At 45.2% G+C, this 15,023-nt stretch overlaps 1 protein-coding gene across 4 annotated transcripts in view; it reads left to right on the forward strand.

Annotated features, from left to right (window-relative positions):
• The first annotated feature begins 62 nt into the window (after positions 1-62).
• UBE3B (ubiquitin protein ligase E3B) overlaps positions 63-15,023 on the forward strand; it is a 47,393-nt gene continuing 32,432 nt past the window's right edge. For 2 of the 4 annotated variants that reach the window (XR_012066489.1, XR_012066488.1), the window contains exons 1-9: positions 63-386; positions 3,404-3,505; positions 4,790-4,971; positions 5,142-5,262; positions 6,610-6,669; positions 7,181-7,285; positions 8,753-8,849; positions 10,149-10,234; positions 11,106-11,188. Coding sequence is in view for 2 of the 4 variants with exons in the window: in XM_072953713.1 (XP_072809814.1) it covers positions 4,811-4,971; positions 5,142-5,262; positions 6,610-6,669; positions 7,181-7,285; positions 8,753-8,849; positions 10,149-10,234; positions 11,106-11,188 (713 nt within the window). In the remaining 2 variants the exon portion in view is untranslated. The remainder of the gene's footprint in view (positions 387-3,403; positions 3,506-4,789; positions 4,972-5,141; positions 5,263-6,609; positions 6,670-7,180; positions 7,286-8,752; positions 8,850-10,148; positions 10,235-11,105; positions 11,189-15,023) is intronic. The other 2 variants (XM_072953713.1, XM_015239655.3) reach the window with 2 other exon arrangements.

A 15,023-nucleotide genomic window follows, 5' to 3' on the forward strand; every position in this document is an offset into this window, starting at 1 on the left:
CTTTCTAAAGGATCCGTTGTGCTCCTAGATATGGGCTGATTTCCTTCCAAACTCCCCGGCTGGAGTGGGTTGCTTCGCCTCTCGGCTATGTCAGGCATTTATCACTCTCCTGAATGCTCTGCTTTTTCAGCTTCTAGAGAAGAGGACAAGGTGCAGGGAGTTTTTCCTTCCTGGACAAAGTAGCCCTACGGAACTGTTGTTTCCCGCTGCTGGATAGTTTCCCGACGGAGCCCTCAGAGAGAACACCCCGGGGCAAGATGGCGGTCGGGCCTGAGCTGCTGTCCCGGGCCTGGGATACCTCAGAGGTATTGGACTGAGGCGGTGGTAACTGTAGCTCCGACCCCGAGCGCCGGGACATCGAGTGGATAAAGGTCTACGGCCTGCGGGTAACTAGTGGGAACGGGATCGTGGCTTCTCCGGGTGTTGGGACCGAGGACTTTGAGGGAGGTGGTCCTAGGGCCGGGTCCCTGCTTCGCCTTTTTGTAGGGGCAGGTGCTGGGGGCTGGCTTTTGGACTCCCCAGGGGACTCTCCGTGGCCTTTCTGTCTCTGAGGCAATAAGTCTTTATGAATGGACTAGTGCTGGGTGAAAAAGGTGTGTTATTTTGGTTGTTGATGCCGAGGAAAGACGCCGGGCCTCAGGAATCACCCAAACCGGAGTTCTAATGCTACTCACTCTGACCTTGGGTGAATTTTCTCCCTTCTCTGAGCCTCGGTTTACAACTCTGTAAAATAGAGTAATTAGCTCGTTTCACAGAGCGTGTTGTGTAATTTAAGTTTTATTACCGTGCCTGACACTCAGCTCTCAGTAGAAGCAGGTGGTGTTAGTGATATCAATAAAGAAAAACTTGGTAGTAATTTAACTCTAACTTAGTCCCACCGGCAGCCTTGCATTCTCGACTTTCTTTGCCTTCCCTGGGTCTTTGTTTCACATAAAATAAATAATTGCTTTGGAGTTAAGAGATGGGTTCAAATTTAGGAGCCTAGTGACCTCTGACAATTCATGTCCCTCTCTACGTTTCATTTTCTCTGAGTGGAGGTAGGATTGATAATGGCATGCACCTTGATAGGCCATACCCTTCAATAAATGATAGCTATTAGTCATAGTCTAAGTCCGGTTGCTTATTGTTAAGGAAATTAAACTATTTAGACCTGATAGAGCTGTTAAAAGAACAGAGGTGGTTAAATACCTGTACAGTGTCTGATACGTGGTCAGCCCTTGGCAAGTGATGATGGTCATTCAACCTGGCTGTCCAGCTATTCCCACTATGAGCAGAGAATTCTCTTGGGCTCAGTCAGCAGTTGGCATTTATGGTGCTTCACCATTAGACAGTCCTCTTGGGACCATCATGCTTTTTCATAGTTCTCCATTGAAGTTGGCCTCATCTAGAAAAGATTTTGAACAATCTCATGGGAACATAGTCATAGAGAAGAGTCCTGTCTCTTAATGCTAAAATACTGGCTCTGCCCCTTACTGATGGTCTAAATTGGACTATGGGAGATTTATATATACACACACATACATATATATATATATAAAGTTAATGATCTTATAGGGTTGCTCTTCTGGTTAAATGAGATCACATAGAAGGGACTTGACAGGCAGTGCGTACTCAAATCAACATGATTCCTTTTGCTTTTCATACCATCTTGGTTATCACCATCTCTTGTTTCCTCATCTTTCCACCAATATCGTTGTTTCCCTAACTGGCTTGTAAGCTTTAGGACGATACTGTAAAGTTCACTTATATGCTATCTGCTTTCAGATACTCCGTATGAATATTTTCCCATTTACTCCTAATTACAGTATCCTGGTGACTAAATTGAAATAAAGGAAGGGTAAATTTTTATCTAATCCTTTTAGCAACTCTAGGAGGTAGGTACTGTTATCCCCTATTTACAGATAAGGAAACTGAGGCCTAGAGAGGATAAATGAGGTAGAATCAGAACAACAACAAAAAAAACCAAGGCCTATTTTGTCCAATCCAAGGCTTTGTCTTCTACCCACAGCCTTTTCTTTGATTCTCCAGGGAATTTAACAGAGTAAGTAATAAATACTTCATGATGTGTTTTTGTTTGATTGATGAACGATAATAGAGACTGCAGGCAGAGGAGGTTAATAAGAAAGAAGTCAAAAACTGTAAACTATAGATCCTTATGTGGTGTAAACAGAGATGAGCATATAGCATTGCCGAGGGGATGATAATCGCTTATCCTACAGGGCTCCCTGGGAGAAATGTACGTTTCAGGGTAATCTTTAGGTACTCATCGTTTGCATTCAGTCTCCTGTTTTTCTGTTGGGAAGAGGCTCCCTCTTTTTCTGCCACACCTCACCCCCCACCCCGTGAGGGACTGTCTCCCTGTTAAGGAAAGATTACACCACTGTGCTCATGGCTTGGGCCGGCTTGTTTGCAGCTCTCAGGAGCTTGAAGCTGTTACCCAAGCTAAACAGGACCAGGGCTTCATAGCCCAAGTGACAGGACTGGTGACTCTCAGTGTATCCAGGAATAGGAGAAGCTTTAATGGGTGAGAAGTGTTAAGGGTCCCAGAATTATTTCCTACCCAAAGAACCATAATGACTGTACAGATGAGGGATTCTGCCAAAGAGTTAAAATAAAGAAACCTTTGTGTCTATACAATAACATGCTGAACAGGCTTATTGACGTGCACGCCGTCAGCCACCTCGAAAGGTGCCTGATATATGTCATCTCCTTCAGTCCTCGCGATCAGCCTCTAAGCTGATTAGCAGAGAAGACACAACAGCTCTGAGACATCTCCCCGCAGTGCACGGTGGCTCTCTCCAGCTCTGTGTGACTCCAGAACATGCATGCCTGTCACAGAGCCATGTTGCCTCACCACGTGCCTTCTGTGGTGAATCCAAAAGAGACTTGTTAGGGAAGCAAAATTCCCACAGCTCCACTGCCTCAAAACAACCATTCTTAACGTGTTGTATTTCTCCCAGTTTTGTATCTACATGTGCACGTGCATTTTTCTTTTTCATCATGTAATTGGGATCATGTTGGTTCCCAGCCAGCCCCTCTTTCATTTCTTTAAGCATAAACATGTTTCCAGGTCACTAAAAATGTCAAACATAATTTACAATGGCTTTTCCACATTCCATCCCCTCTGGCATTCTTGGTTGCCATTACAAAGTATGTACAGCTTTAATTCGGCAGCTTCTTTGGCCTTTTTTTTTAACCTGTTCCCTTTAAACTATGACAGGGAAGGTACTGTCTACCATTTAGATCCAACATTAACTAAAGAGGACATAGGTTTTTTTTTTGTTTGTTTGTTTTAAACCAGAGGCACTGTTTTTATTACTTTTTCTCAACAAGAAAGATCTATGATGCTCTACCTCTAAAACCTGAACTTCAGTCTGGACTTTTTTTTCTTCTGCTTCTCCAGAAAAAACAAGCTCCTCTGAAGAGAGAAGCTGCCCTCAGCTGTGAGTCCTGTGCAAGATCCTAATGATAACCTGGCATTTCTGCATCACAGGCAGATCCTCGGGTGAGCGCTCCAGACCTCCACTGCTGGGCAGAGTGAACGGTTCCAAAGGCTGATACCTTTCTCTCTCCTGTCTTTTCATGCTCCCTCCTGTGATCAAGTGAAAGTTTCGAGATAGTCTTACTGAAAGTTGGTCACAATCTGCATGTAACCTGTTTTTCTGTGGGGAAGAGGCTCCCCTCTCTGCTCCTTCTTCCCTGCCCCATGAGGGACTGTCTCCATATTCATTTATTTTGAGAATCACTCGTGAAAGACCCACATGCTGCAAAAGCCTTGTTAATTAACAGATGTGAATCAGTGTTGAAAGGGGCCACAGAGGCCCCTCAGTATGTTGACATAGGGGGCTCCCCACATGAGCTTTTTATTCTTGATGTGTTCATGTGGGCACTGCTTTGAGTGAAGTAACCCAGTGAAGAGCTGGTTTTCCAGAAGGGTGGATTTCTGAATAATTCATTTCAGTGCTTGTGTCATCTGGGTTGATGGACCAGTGCTGTGTGTTCTAGGCTTATAGCCAAAACCATACCTTTGGGAAAAGACAGTTACCAGTGATTTTGATTAAAATCTATCTAATGGATAATTTAGAGCCTCTGTCCAAAAAGTGCCAGTCAGTGGATGGGAGCAATTCTGCTCTAAAGTCTTCATCAGCCCTTGGCAGGATGGGAACAGTAAAGACAATAAGTTATACTTAAAACCAAACATACTCGATTTAATGGGTTGTCTTGCATTCTGGAATCATGCATCTTTGGCTATTTTAATGTTTTGATGGCCCTTTAAAAAAAAATGTCAGGCTTCTTTTGTGCTAGGCACAAAGTAAGTATCAATAAATATTTGTTAAGTGACTGGATGAATAAAATAATGATGATACTAAATAATTATGTTTGATGTTTTTTCCTAGAGTCTTTCCTTGGCGAAATAAAAGTTGACTGCTCAGTGAAATATGCAGGAACCTTTGACTTAGAGGATGCCTGCTTTGAATTAGAGCTTTTTAGATGAAATCGATTCATGCTTTGTTTATTCATTAAAGGATTACAGAGCCTGTACCTTATGCCAGGCACTGTTTTCTTTCTCTTAAGAAAATGTAATTATTTAATACAAGAAAAAGCATCGCTGGTCTGGGGAGTTGCACAAAGGGACCTGACAGGAAGCTGGGACTCGTGCCAGGAGAGCTGTTGGCCCTTTAGAGGGTGCCAGCGGTGTCCTGAGTAGTCAGCTTTGCTCCTGAGCCTCTTTTCCACGTGTGTTTTTCACATAATGACCCACATCAGCCACTTGCCATTTTCCTTGTAGGGTTTGTGCACGTTTGCAAGCATGTTCACCGTTTCACAGACCTCGAGAGCATGGTTCATTGACAGAGCCCGTCAGGCTCGAGAGGAAAGGCTCGTGCAGAAGGAGCGGGAGCGGGCAGCCGTGGAGATTCAGGCCCACGTACGGAGTTTCCTCTGCCGGCGTCGACTGCAAAGAGAAATCCGGTGGGTGTAAGGAACCCCTCAGCACGTTTTCTCTTGTACCCAAATAATAGCAAAAAAAAAAAAAAAATATATATATATATATATTGCAGTTCTCTTAGAGTTCTTGAACAGCCTTCCAGCTGTTGTAAGCTCCTAGTTAAAAATGTCTTTTTTCACCCTTCCCTCCTTAGGAGAGAGATTGATGAGTTTTTTAAAGCAGATGACTCTGGGTCCAGTAAAAGAAGCGCACTTTGTATTTTTAAGATCGCCAGGAAACTGCTGTTCTTGTTCAGGATTAAAGAGGATAATGAGGTAAAATAATAATAGCAAACACACATCGTGCTTACTATGTGTCCATTTTTTAAAAATGAATATTTTATAAATATTAACTCATTTAGTCCTTACAGCAGCTCTGTGAGGTAGGTTTTGTTACCCCCACGTCCTGCCCCTTTTATGTACTTGGAACATGTTTTGTTGGGATCATACCCAGCGCTGGGGACCATTACAGTCCTTTTCACACTGACTATTACTCACACTTGTCCTCAGATCCAAACAAGAGGCAGGCAGATAAGTGAAAGGAGCCATTTACGAGACAATGAATACAGGCCATAATAAATGGCAGCTGACAGGCAGTGGTGGTGAAGACATCGGGGGTGGGCTGTTGCTTGCCCATCCAGACAGGTGGCCGCTCCTCAGCTCTAGCCACCGGTGGACTGATAGTCTGAATTTTTTTTTTTTAAAGAGGTGTTGGAGATCTTTAACACTCAGTTTTCTAATTTGTAAAAATTGGTAGCTAGTCCTGCAAGCAAACAGAACATGCTAGTTGTACCTTTGGGATTAGAGTTATCAACCTAGAAAGTACCATTCCAGGGAAGCAGCTAGTTACCTGGAGCAGAACCAACGATCCCATTGAGGAGCACCTCTGTCTTCTTGGGGGTTAGACATCCGTTACTGCTAAGCTTCACATGGTGCCAGACCCTCTTCTGGGCACTGGGGCCCCAGAAGGAAATAAGATGGGCAAGGTCTTTACCCTCGAAGAGCCCGAAGCCCAGCAGGAGAGGGAGGGGTACGCTGGCAGTGAACACACGGTCACGCAGACAAGGACAGCCAGGTGCAGTGGGGTGACCCCCGTTTGCAGAGAAGGAAACTGCAGCTTGGTATGGTAAGGCGCCCAGGGCCACACCACTTTTAAGAGGGGATCCCGGGTTGGTATAGCCAGAGTGTAAACTGGGTTCCAGTCTCCACTTGTCTTCCTTTTGCATTTCAAGGTGGCAGTGATGATGTGACAGTTTGTGAGTTAAAAGCAGGTATTCATGGTGCTCACAGAATGGCAAACGGCTGAGCACAATTTAGAAGACAGCTGCTGGTCCGCAGGAAGCCAGGCCCAGCTTGTCAGTTTGATCTTGTTTTTCAAAAGGAGCCTCGGTCTAAAACACGGGTCAGGCTTATCCAGCCTCTGGGCCACCGGATTAAGAGTCTTTCTTTCGCCTTTCTGGTCCTCAGTCTCCACACCTGTAAGAATTAAATAGGATCCTGACGTGAGTCATCGGGCATCATGCCTGCACATGCATGCATGCTGGGTGCCCACCAAACTTCTGCTACTTTCTCGTTTCTCCATTCATCGTGGGAATTTAAAACCCCCGTTTTGCTTCTTTGCAGAGATTTGAGAAGTTGTGTCGCTGCATCCTGAGCAGCATGGATGCTGAGAGTGAACCCAAGGTAAGAGGGGCAGGAGCTAGAAAGTCTCCCATGAGCTCTCAAGCCAGCCTGTTTGGCTCTGAAGGTTCCTGTTGGATGTTCTGACTGTTGTATATGACTGCGTGTCTTCACACACATGCAAATAAGTAATGGATCAAGGGGGACGGTGTGGCTCAGTGGTAGAGTGCATGCTTAGCATGCACCAGGCCCTGGGTTCAAGCCCCAGGATCTCCATATAAATAAACAAAAAATAATTTAAAAAAAAAGTAATGGATCGAAAACATTAGCAAAGTCCCACTGATTTTCTTTGTCTCTGTACTATCCAAGAAGCTGTGTTCTGCTCTTGCCTCTTACTGAGGGTAGTAAATTCTTTTACTAGGTTTTTACCTTTGGGTTTACTGTTAAAATAAGTCATGTTTGCTGCTCATTTATCCATTCATCCCCATCCCCACTGCCTTATCCGGCTCTGGACCTGGGTCATTGGTCCCATTCAGGTAAGCCGCCCATACGTTGCTCTTTTTCCTGCTTTTAGGTATGGTACGTGTCCCTGGCTCTTTCCAAGGATCTCACTCTCCTATGGATTAAACAGATCAAAAACATTCTGTGGTATTGCTGTGAGTTCCTTGAGCAGCTCAAGGTAAAAAATAAAAACAAAACTGTAAATCTATCCTTCCCATCTGAGACCTGTAGAATGTATTGTCAGGGGCTTTGTGATTCCCTCCGAGGTGACACCTTTGTGATCTGTCAGTTGGAGTTTGGAGCCCCTGTTCCTGGAGAGAGTGAGTTAGATACTGTTCCCACTATGAGCCCTTTCTTCACGCACAGCATTTTGAATATTGACCTCCACTCACTGCGGGCTTGATGCCGGGGAATCTGTTGTTTTCCTTTCCATGCTTTTAGTATAGTGGATGCTTCATTGTTTGTATTATACTAGTCAGGCCTCTTGTTACAAGTGCAGAAACCAAATGTGAGTGCAGCTGGTCATACATAAGAGCTGAGCAAGAAAGAGAATATTCTGCTGTAGATTATGTTCCCTAACACGGCAGCTGGGGGTGATGAAGCCAGAGTTTTCCCTCTCGTTCCTTTCTCTCGTCGGTCCTGCCCTTTGAAGGCACCTTGTTCTCTCCCGCTGGAATCGTGACAGCCGGCAGTTCTGGCCCCATACCTTTTCTCTGTCTTGACCAAAGGGAAAAGGGAGGCTGTCCCCACCAGTTCAAAAATCAGGAAGGACTCATAAAGGTCCAGTGGGATCCTGAACTGGTCACAGTGGCAAGACGGGTGGGGTCCTGCCACCGGCCTCACCTGATCCTGTGCCCACCCTTGTGTTATGGGCAGGTGGGTGGGGGTGTGAGTGTGCACAGACAGCGAGGGTGAAGTTTTGGAGCAGAGACTTGGCAAGGATTCGGGTAGCTGAGCGACGGAGCAGATGTCCCCAGACCCCCCAGTGATCCATTCCCACACATTTCTCTTGAGGGGCTTGTGAATGTCTCTCTTGGCCTTGACCCAGCAGGCACGAATTATAATCATGATTATAGTCATAGCCTGTGTTATACAGCATTATTTGTACGCCAGGCAGTGTTCTTAGTCCTTTATATACATTAATCCATTTATTTCTCACAGTAATCCAATGAGGAAAGTAGCATTACTGTCCCTAGTCAACAGAGGAGGAAGCTGAAGTACAGGGAGGTTAAGAAACTTGCCCAAGATCACACAGCTAGTAAATGGTAAAACCAAAAGTCTGAGCCCAGAGTCCTTGTTAATGTTCAATTGCATTTCTGTTCTGTGGCTCCAGTGTACGTTACATACATGCATTAAATATGTAAAAGCATACGTATAGCAAGCCAGCCCTGGTCATCTTGTTTTCTAAGAATTCTCAATTCTCCATTCCCAAGAGTATTTCAGATTCTGTGGTCAAACACGAGTGTGCCAAAATCCCCGCCATGTAACTCCTGAAGTGGTCATTCCCCTGGAGAAAAAGAGTAAAGACTGACTTGTAATCCTCAGTCCCTTGTTTGAGCCCGAGCGCTTTCGGAAAAGTTGTGAAATGCTTGCTCCACTGTCTTGGGCTGGAGGGTCTTAATCTTACTGTCTTTATTGTTTCTAGCCTGAAATTTTACAGGACTCCAAACTCATCACACTGTACCTCACGGTGCTTGTCACGTTCACAGACACTTCAACATGGAAAATTCTCCGGGGAAAAGGTCTGTGCGACTTGCTTCAAAAATCTTCCCTGAGTAGCATTTCCATAGGGAGTTTGGGGACTTTCTCACCTTTTTGAGAAGCGTTTTGCCACCACAGGCCTCGGGGAAGACCCCGAAACCACACACACGGGGATGCCCTTGGCCCTTCCTGTCACACTGCACTGTAGTACCCAAAGTACGTTCAGTGTTGCCTGCTCCAGTGTCTCCCATCTTGGAATTTATGTTTGAGGCCCAGGCCCTCTGATCTCATTTGTTGTGACTCCCGCAGCACCTCAGCCTCCAAGTGATAATATTCCCTTAAGCCTTGTCATTTCATTTAGAGAATGTTTGGCAGTAAATAGTTGTATTTTACCCATCAAATTTGCATGGGAAAGCTGCCTCCTTCCCTGAGTATTGTCCTCAGCCTTCTGTGTTTCGTGTGTTCACTTCATTCATCCACGAGTGGCCTGCTTTGTGCCAGATACTGTGTGGGCCGTGGAGATCCAGGAAAGGCCAGTGTCCTCCAGTGGCTTTAGGTGCTCAACTACTGCGTGCCCACCCTTCCTCATAGAACTTGGCAGGGGGTGGGGGCGGTGCGCAGGGAGGAGACAGGCATTAAAGAGAAGCAGATATAGGAATATGTGTGCATATACAAGTGGTACGTGTGAATACGTACGTGTCATGACAACAGTGTGGTAAGTGGTGCTTGGAAGGAAGAGCACAAGAGAAACGAGAGTGTCCAGTGGGGCAGGGAGGCCTTGCGTCGTCTGGGGCTCCGGCTCCCCTGAGGAGGTGATGTCTGAGCTGAGAGCTGGAGGGAGAGTTAGAGCTGGCGGAGTGAAGAGGAGGGACAAAACTTCGAAGGCAGAGGAAACTGCCTGTGCAAAGGCTCCAGGCCAGGAAGGAGGGTTTATTTTAAGGCATTATCCTGGACTCTGGTGGGGAGTGAGTTCAAACTGGGTGCTTTCTGGGTCCTGCCAGGGGGCTCATATCCCACCGGGGAGAGGAGGTAGCCACAGCAAGGAGAAGGTGCCAGGCCCTCTGGGGGGACTAGAAAAGGTGCTTCAGGAGCTTGGAGGCTGGGGATGTTACTTCTGGGACGATAAAACCCGTCACCTAAGAGGTGACACTGGACCCAAGCCTGCCAGAAAAGACGGAGTTCCAGAGATGCGGCATCTCCCTGTGCTCTGGTACCAGACGGAGGGGAGCAGGAAGGCGAGCCAGGGGATTGCTTGTTTCCTTACGGCCTGCAGCACATAGCACATAAACTGTTCACCTTACGGCCAGAGGTTTTTTTCTCAGACTCTTTTCTTTGTTTAGGTGAGAGTCTTCGACCAGCCCTGAACCACATTTGTGCAAATATAATGGGACATCTCAACCAGTGTGGATTTTATTCTGTGCTGCAGGTCTGTGACCCTATTCCTAAAATGCGACCTCATTCTCCAGTACCTGCACTTGGATTTTTACCTCTGGTTCCGGCATACCAGCTGCCCTCCTCACAGAAACACGTTCTGCAGGAAAGGCTTAGGCCGAGCTTCCTCTCCTCCTCCCCCGCCTCGAGACACTGGTGGTTTGTGAAAAGGGAGGACGGTGACTGGGGTCCCTTTATTGTGCTACATCCTTGGCTACAGAGATAATCCAGCCGCTTGAAACTTAAACTCAGGAAGGAGTCCTCAGGACTCATTTCCGCAGGTTCCTTCCTGGTTGATGTCTGGATTCTCTTTCTGGCTCTGTGTCCCCAGACAGCCTTCCATCCACACAGCATGTTACCTGTGCCAGTTCATACATCCAGGGAGTTACCAGAAATCTAACCAGTCACTGTTGAAAAGGACTTTGGAATTCTTGAGTGTGCGAAGTGACGTTGACTTAGTCCTTCCTCCTGCCCAGTACCGAGATGGGCCCTTTCCTGGTTTGGTTTCATTCCCTCCTCACAGCAACCCCGCGAGGCAGTGTGGCAGCCAAAGGTGGATTATCAGCAGAGCGTCTCAGTGGGAGCTTCTGCCTGACACTGTAGCTCTGAACTGCTCCTACAGTAATTGAGGTTTTAAATCTGGTATTTTTATCAGCTGTGAATTTTTGCTTAATTGTGTATATTTTTTAAAACCTGAAGCCTCATATTTAAAATCGAGAGAGAGCGGTAAGGTGAACGTCCACGCCCATTACTTCTCTTTCATTCCAGTACAGGTTTTTATCTGAAGCACTCACTGTACATTTTTTTATGGACAAATGAATATAAAGTTGGCATTGCCCCCTGACCAGTTACCATGTTCTTTTCAGGTGCTATTAACCCGTGGCCTGGCGAGACCGCGGCCTTGTCTGTCCAAAGGCACTCTGACGGCGGCCTTGTCCCTAGCGCTGCGGTGAGTAGGTAACCATAGCTGAGGAGCTGGCGTGCCTCTGAAGCCGCCTCCGCCTGCTTTTCTCTTCTCTCGTTGCTTGTATGAGGGATGAGCTTGCCCCCTTTGTTAGAATTTACAGGAAGTGTTGTTCTTGGTGACAGTGGACACATCTGTGTCTGCTCTGCTGCTGAATCTTCCTACCCCTGAATATTTTTGCATCCTGGTTTGAGGGAAGGTATTCAAAATGATTTGCTTTTATTCTTCCAGAGGCCAAGCGTAATCATTTTTCCTTTTGAGCTTTTAGTTGATAAAAATAAAGGAAACGTTAAGAGCTAGAAGAGGCCCCCAGCAAAGGGCTGGGTGTGAGAGGATTAAGGGAATAGCGTTGTGAACACGGGTTTAGAACGTTAGAATTTGGAAGACCGGAGAGGATGTGATATTTACCTTCACTTAGTCGTTTGGAGATGTGTAAAGTACTTAAGATGTTAAATATTTCCTAATTAAAATCATACTGGCAAATCTGAGAACCACCAAGTGTAAAGAGCTATGCTTGTTAGTGAGTCCAGAACCTTCTTTAACCGTTGAGAAGAATAGTAACTTGGGGAGATGTTAATCAGATAGCTTGATAATCTTAGATAATCTTAATCCCCAAGATAATAATAACTTGAGAAAGGAGCATTGTGGTCAGACCAGCTTAGTAAAGCTGCCTGTCTGCCCCTCCTGCTGATTCACAAGGCACCTTCCTGCTGAAAGCTCTCAAGTCCCGTGGTAGCAGATTCTTTGGGCTTATTAACCTGACATTGACCTGACCCAGACACATCTGAACATGGAATACTCTTGTGCAATCTTTAGAAGGTGGAATATGTCTTAATATTCCATGTAATCATGGGATACCAGTTAGAAAAATGATGGCCTATATCATAGATTGGCAGACTTTTTCTGTAAAAGGCCAGCTAGTAAGTATTTTTAGTAATGTGGGCCATGCAGTTCTGTCACAACTACTTTGCCACTGTAGCCGCCAGGCAGCCATAGACAATACTTATGCAAATGAGAGTGGTTGTGTTTTCCAATAAAACTTTATTTACAAAAACAGGCAGTGTGCAGAATTTGGCCTATGGGCCATCCAATCCCTGGCCTAGACTGTGCTTTCCAGTAACCACTAGCCACATGGGGCTGTTTAAATGGAGTATTATAATTAAATAAAACTAAGAATTCAGTTCCTTGGATGCATTAGGCACATTTCAAGTGCTTAGGGGCCACACATGACTATTGACAACTGCATCAGACCGCACAAATTTAGAACATTTCCATCATCACAGAAACTTCTTTTGGACAAGGCTGGTCCACAGCAGCACTGTCCAGTAGAAATATATGAGAGCCACATTAAAAAAGTCAAAAGAAAGGGGAAATGAAGCTTAATGATACATTTTATTTAAACCAGTATATCCAAGGTATTATCATTTTTGCATGGAATCAAGACTTTTCAATTATTTATTCTTATTAAAATTAGATAATGTAAAAAATTAGATAATGTATTAATTTTTCATACTGAGTCTTCAAAAAGTGGCGTATATTTTACTCTTACAACATAGGAATTTGGACTAGTCACATTTCAGTTGCACAGTAGCCAGTGGCTCCTGTATTGGACAGCTCACCTCTGGAGGCTCGACCTTCATAACAGCAACAGAATCCAACCAGTTATGCGATAATTAGTAATAGAAGTAGCACAGATGATCTGGTTAACAGTCATACATTCGTTTCATACTTTGAGAGGAGTTCCGTAGAGCTGTATTTAATGAGTCATAACGTCTAGGCATAGACAGGTTTGCCTTGAAGCAGGTTTACTGCAGCTCCCTTTCCTGGGTCCCCTTCGAGGCAGCTCATTCCAGCAGCATCGCCTGCCCTCTCCTCTGTCAGAGGCAGTGGAGGGTCAGCCCACAGACGCCTGCACTCAGGCTCAGCAGTGGCTCCGTCTCCTCCTTCAGCTCCCAACGGCACAAGTCATCCTTCTCCCTCCCCCGATGTGGCTGCAGCTCACACTTGATTCACAAGGAGGGTCACGTCTATCATTCCATCACGTTACTTCTCCTTTAAGAATGTGACAGCATCCATCATTTTAAGTTCTTTCTTTCTGTATGTCAGAATCCATTGACTCGGTTGTTAAGGCCAGGCTGCTCTAAAGCCTTTTTCTTACACAGCGTACTTTTTTCCTCCTCTGGGTATTTGTTCATAATTGAATATGACCAGGACCTTTTAAAACAAGGTATTCAGTGGTTTTGTCATATAAGGATATGCTACCACTGAAAGTCTGTAAAGTCGTAAGTGATGTGTTTAGATGTGATCACCAAATCTTGTAATACAAATAGTTACCATTCATGGGCCACACATTGTTTTAAGACTTTATACACATTAACTGTCTCCTCACCACATTCTCTTATCTCTGTTTTATTGGTGAGATAGCTAAGGCCCAGAGAGGTTAGGTCACTTGGCCTTGGTTGCACAGCAGGGAGTGGCAGGCCCCAGAATTAAACCTGGGCTGTTTGACTCCAGAGTCCACTCTCTTTACTTCTTATTTATACTTGCTTCACATGTGGTATACATTTTTATATTCTAAGATCAATATATATTTCTTGAATTAATGGCATGTGGAACTCTTCCCAAACTTTCCCTGTTCTGTTTATTATCCAGGCCCCTTGTTTACACAGGTCTACCTGCTCGCCCTGGTTTCTGTTTTTCCCCGTGTGCCTGTCCAGCAACCTGGTTGCAGCGCGAGCTCTCCGTTGGCCAGAACTATGCAATGAGTGTCTCTTTTACCCTCCTCCCCACTATGCTTTACACTGTTGCCTGTGTAGAATGTGTACCCTGTTAAATGTACAGCCAGCGGTACATTTATAGAATTTGACGGGCCTTACCTGCAACAGCTGTAAGTAAGTTCAAGAAAGATCTTGATGACTTCATGCAGGGGAAGTAGATAATAGGAAATTGAGGGAGACAGAGTGTTTGTGTATGTGTGATCTTGTGAAACTGGCCTCCTGTGAGGCTACCCTGTGTCCTCACAGTGTCCCCTGATGCCTGGCTCTCAGTTGGTCAGGCTTGTTTGTTACTTGTTAACAGGTCCACTACTTAGGAGTGTGGCTCAGGGTGGAATCCTTCTGGTCCTGTGAAAACCCCCAGAGAAGGCACCTGCCCTTTATGCCTCTGTGATGATGCAGTCACTCCTTTGGAAGTGGGAAGTGACGAGCTGCAGTTTCAGCAGCGTTCTGCTGTGGTGTGCTGTGTCTCTGTCTAGGGAATTGTTTAGTCTTGATTTAAATCTCTGGATAACATGTGGAAAAGAACTTGATTCTCTTTTAGGGAATTCTCTTCTGTCCAGCTTAGCTCAGAGAATTTAGCTTGGCTGGCCAGCCCCCTAGACAAGTAGTTAATGATGCTTTGAGCATTTCAGCCTTAGAAAATTTTCTTGTCCCAAAAATAGTACTCTTGAAAGTTAAAGTTTACAATATAGATTCTGGCAGTCTAAATACCAGAAGCATGTTTGCTCATTGCTGTTGGAGCACATTAGCTAGAAGAGATCATTTTTCCCCCTGTCAGTTGTTCTCAGCATCTATTTTTTCTCTATATGGGCCTCTGGGTGTTTTTTTAAAGTAATAACTTCATTGAAGTATAATTCACGTATCATGCATTTCACTCAATTAAAGTTCACTGAGTGTTAGTGCATTGACAAGAGTTATGCAGCCATCACCACTGTCTAGTTCTAGAACATTTTAATTACCCTGAAAAGAAACTCCATACCCGTCAGCAACTCCTTTCCCCACTCCCCAAGGCCCCCAGGGGCAGCTCATCTACTTTCCCTTTG

The sequence above is a fragment of the Vicugna pacos genome, chromosome 32 (assembly GCF_048564905.1).
Source record: "Vicugna pacos chromosome 32, VicPac4, whole genome shotgun sequence".
Taxonomy (NCBI): domain Eukaryota; kingdom Metazoa; phylum Chordata; class Mammalia; order Artiodactyla; family Camelidae; genus Vicugna; species Vicugna pacos.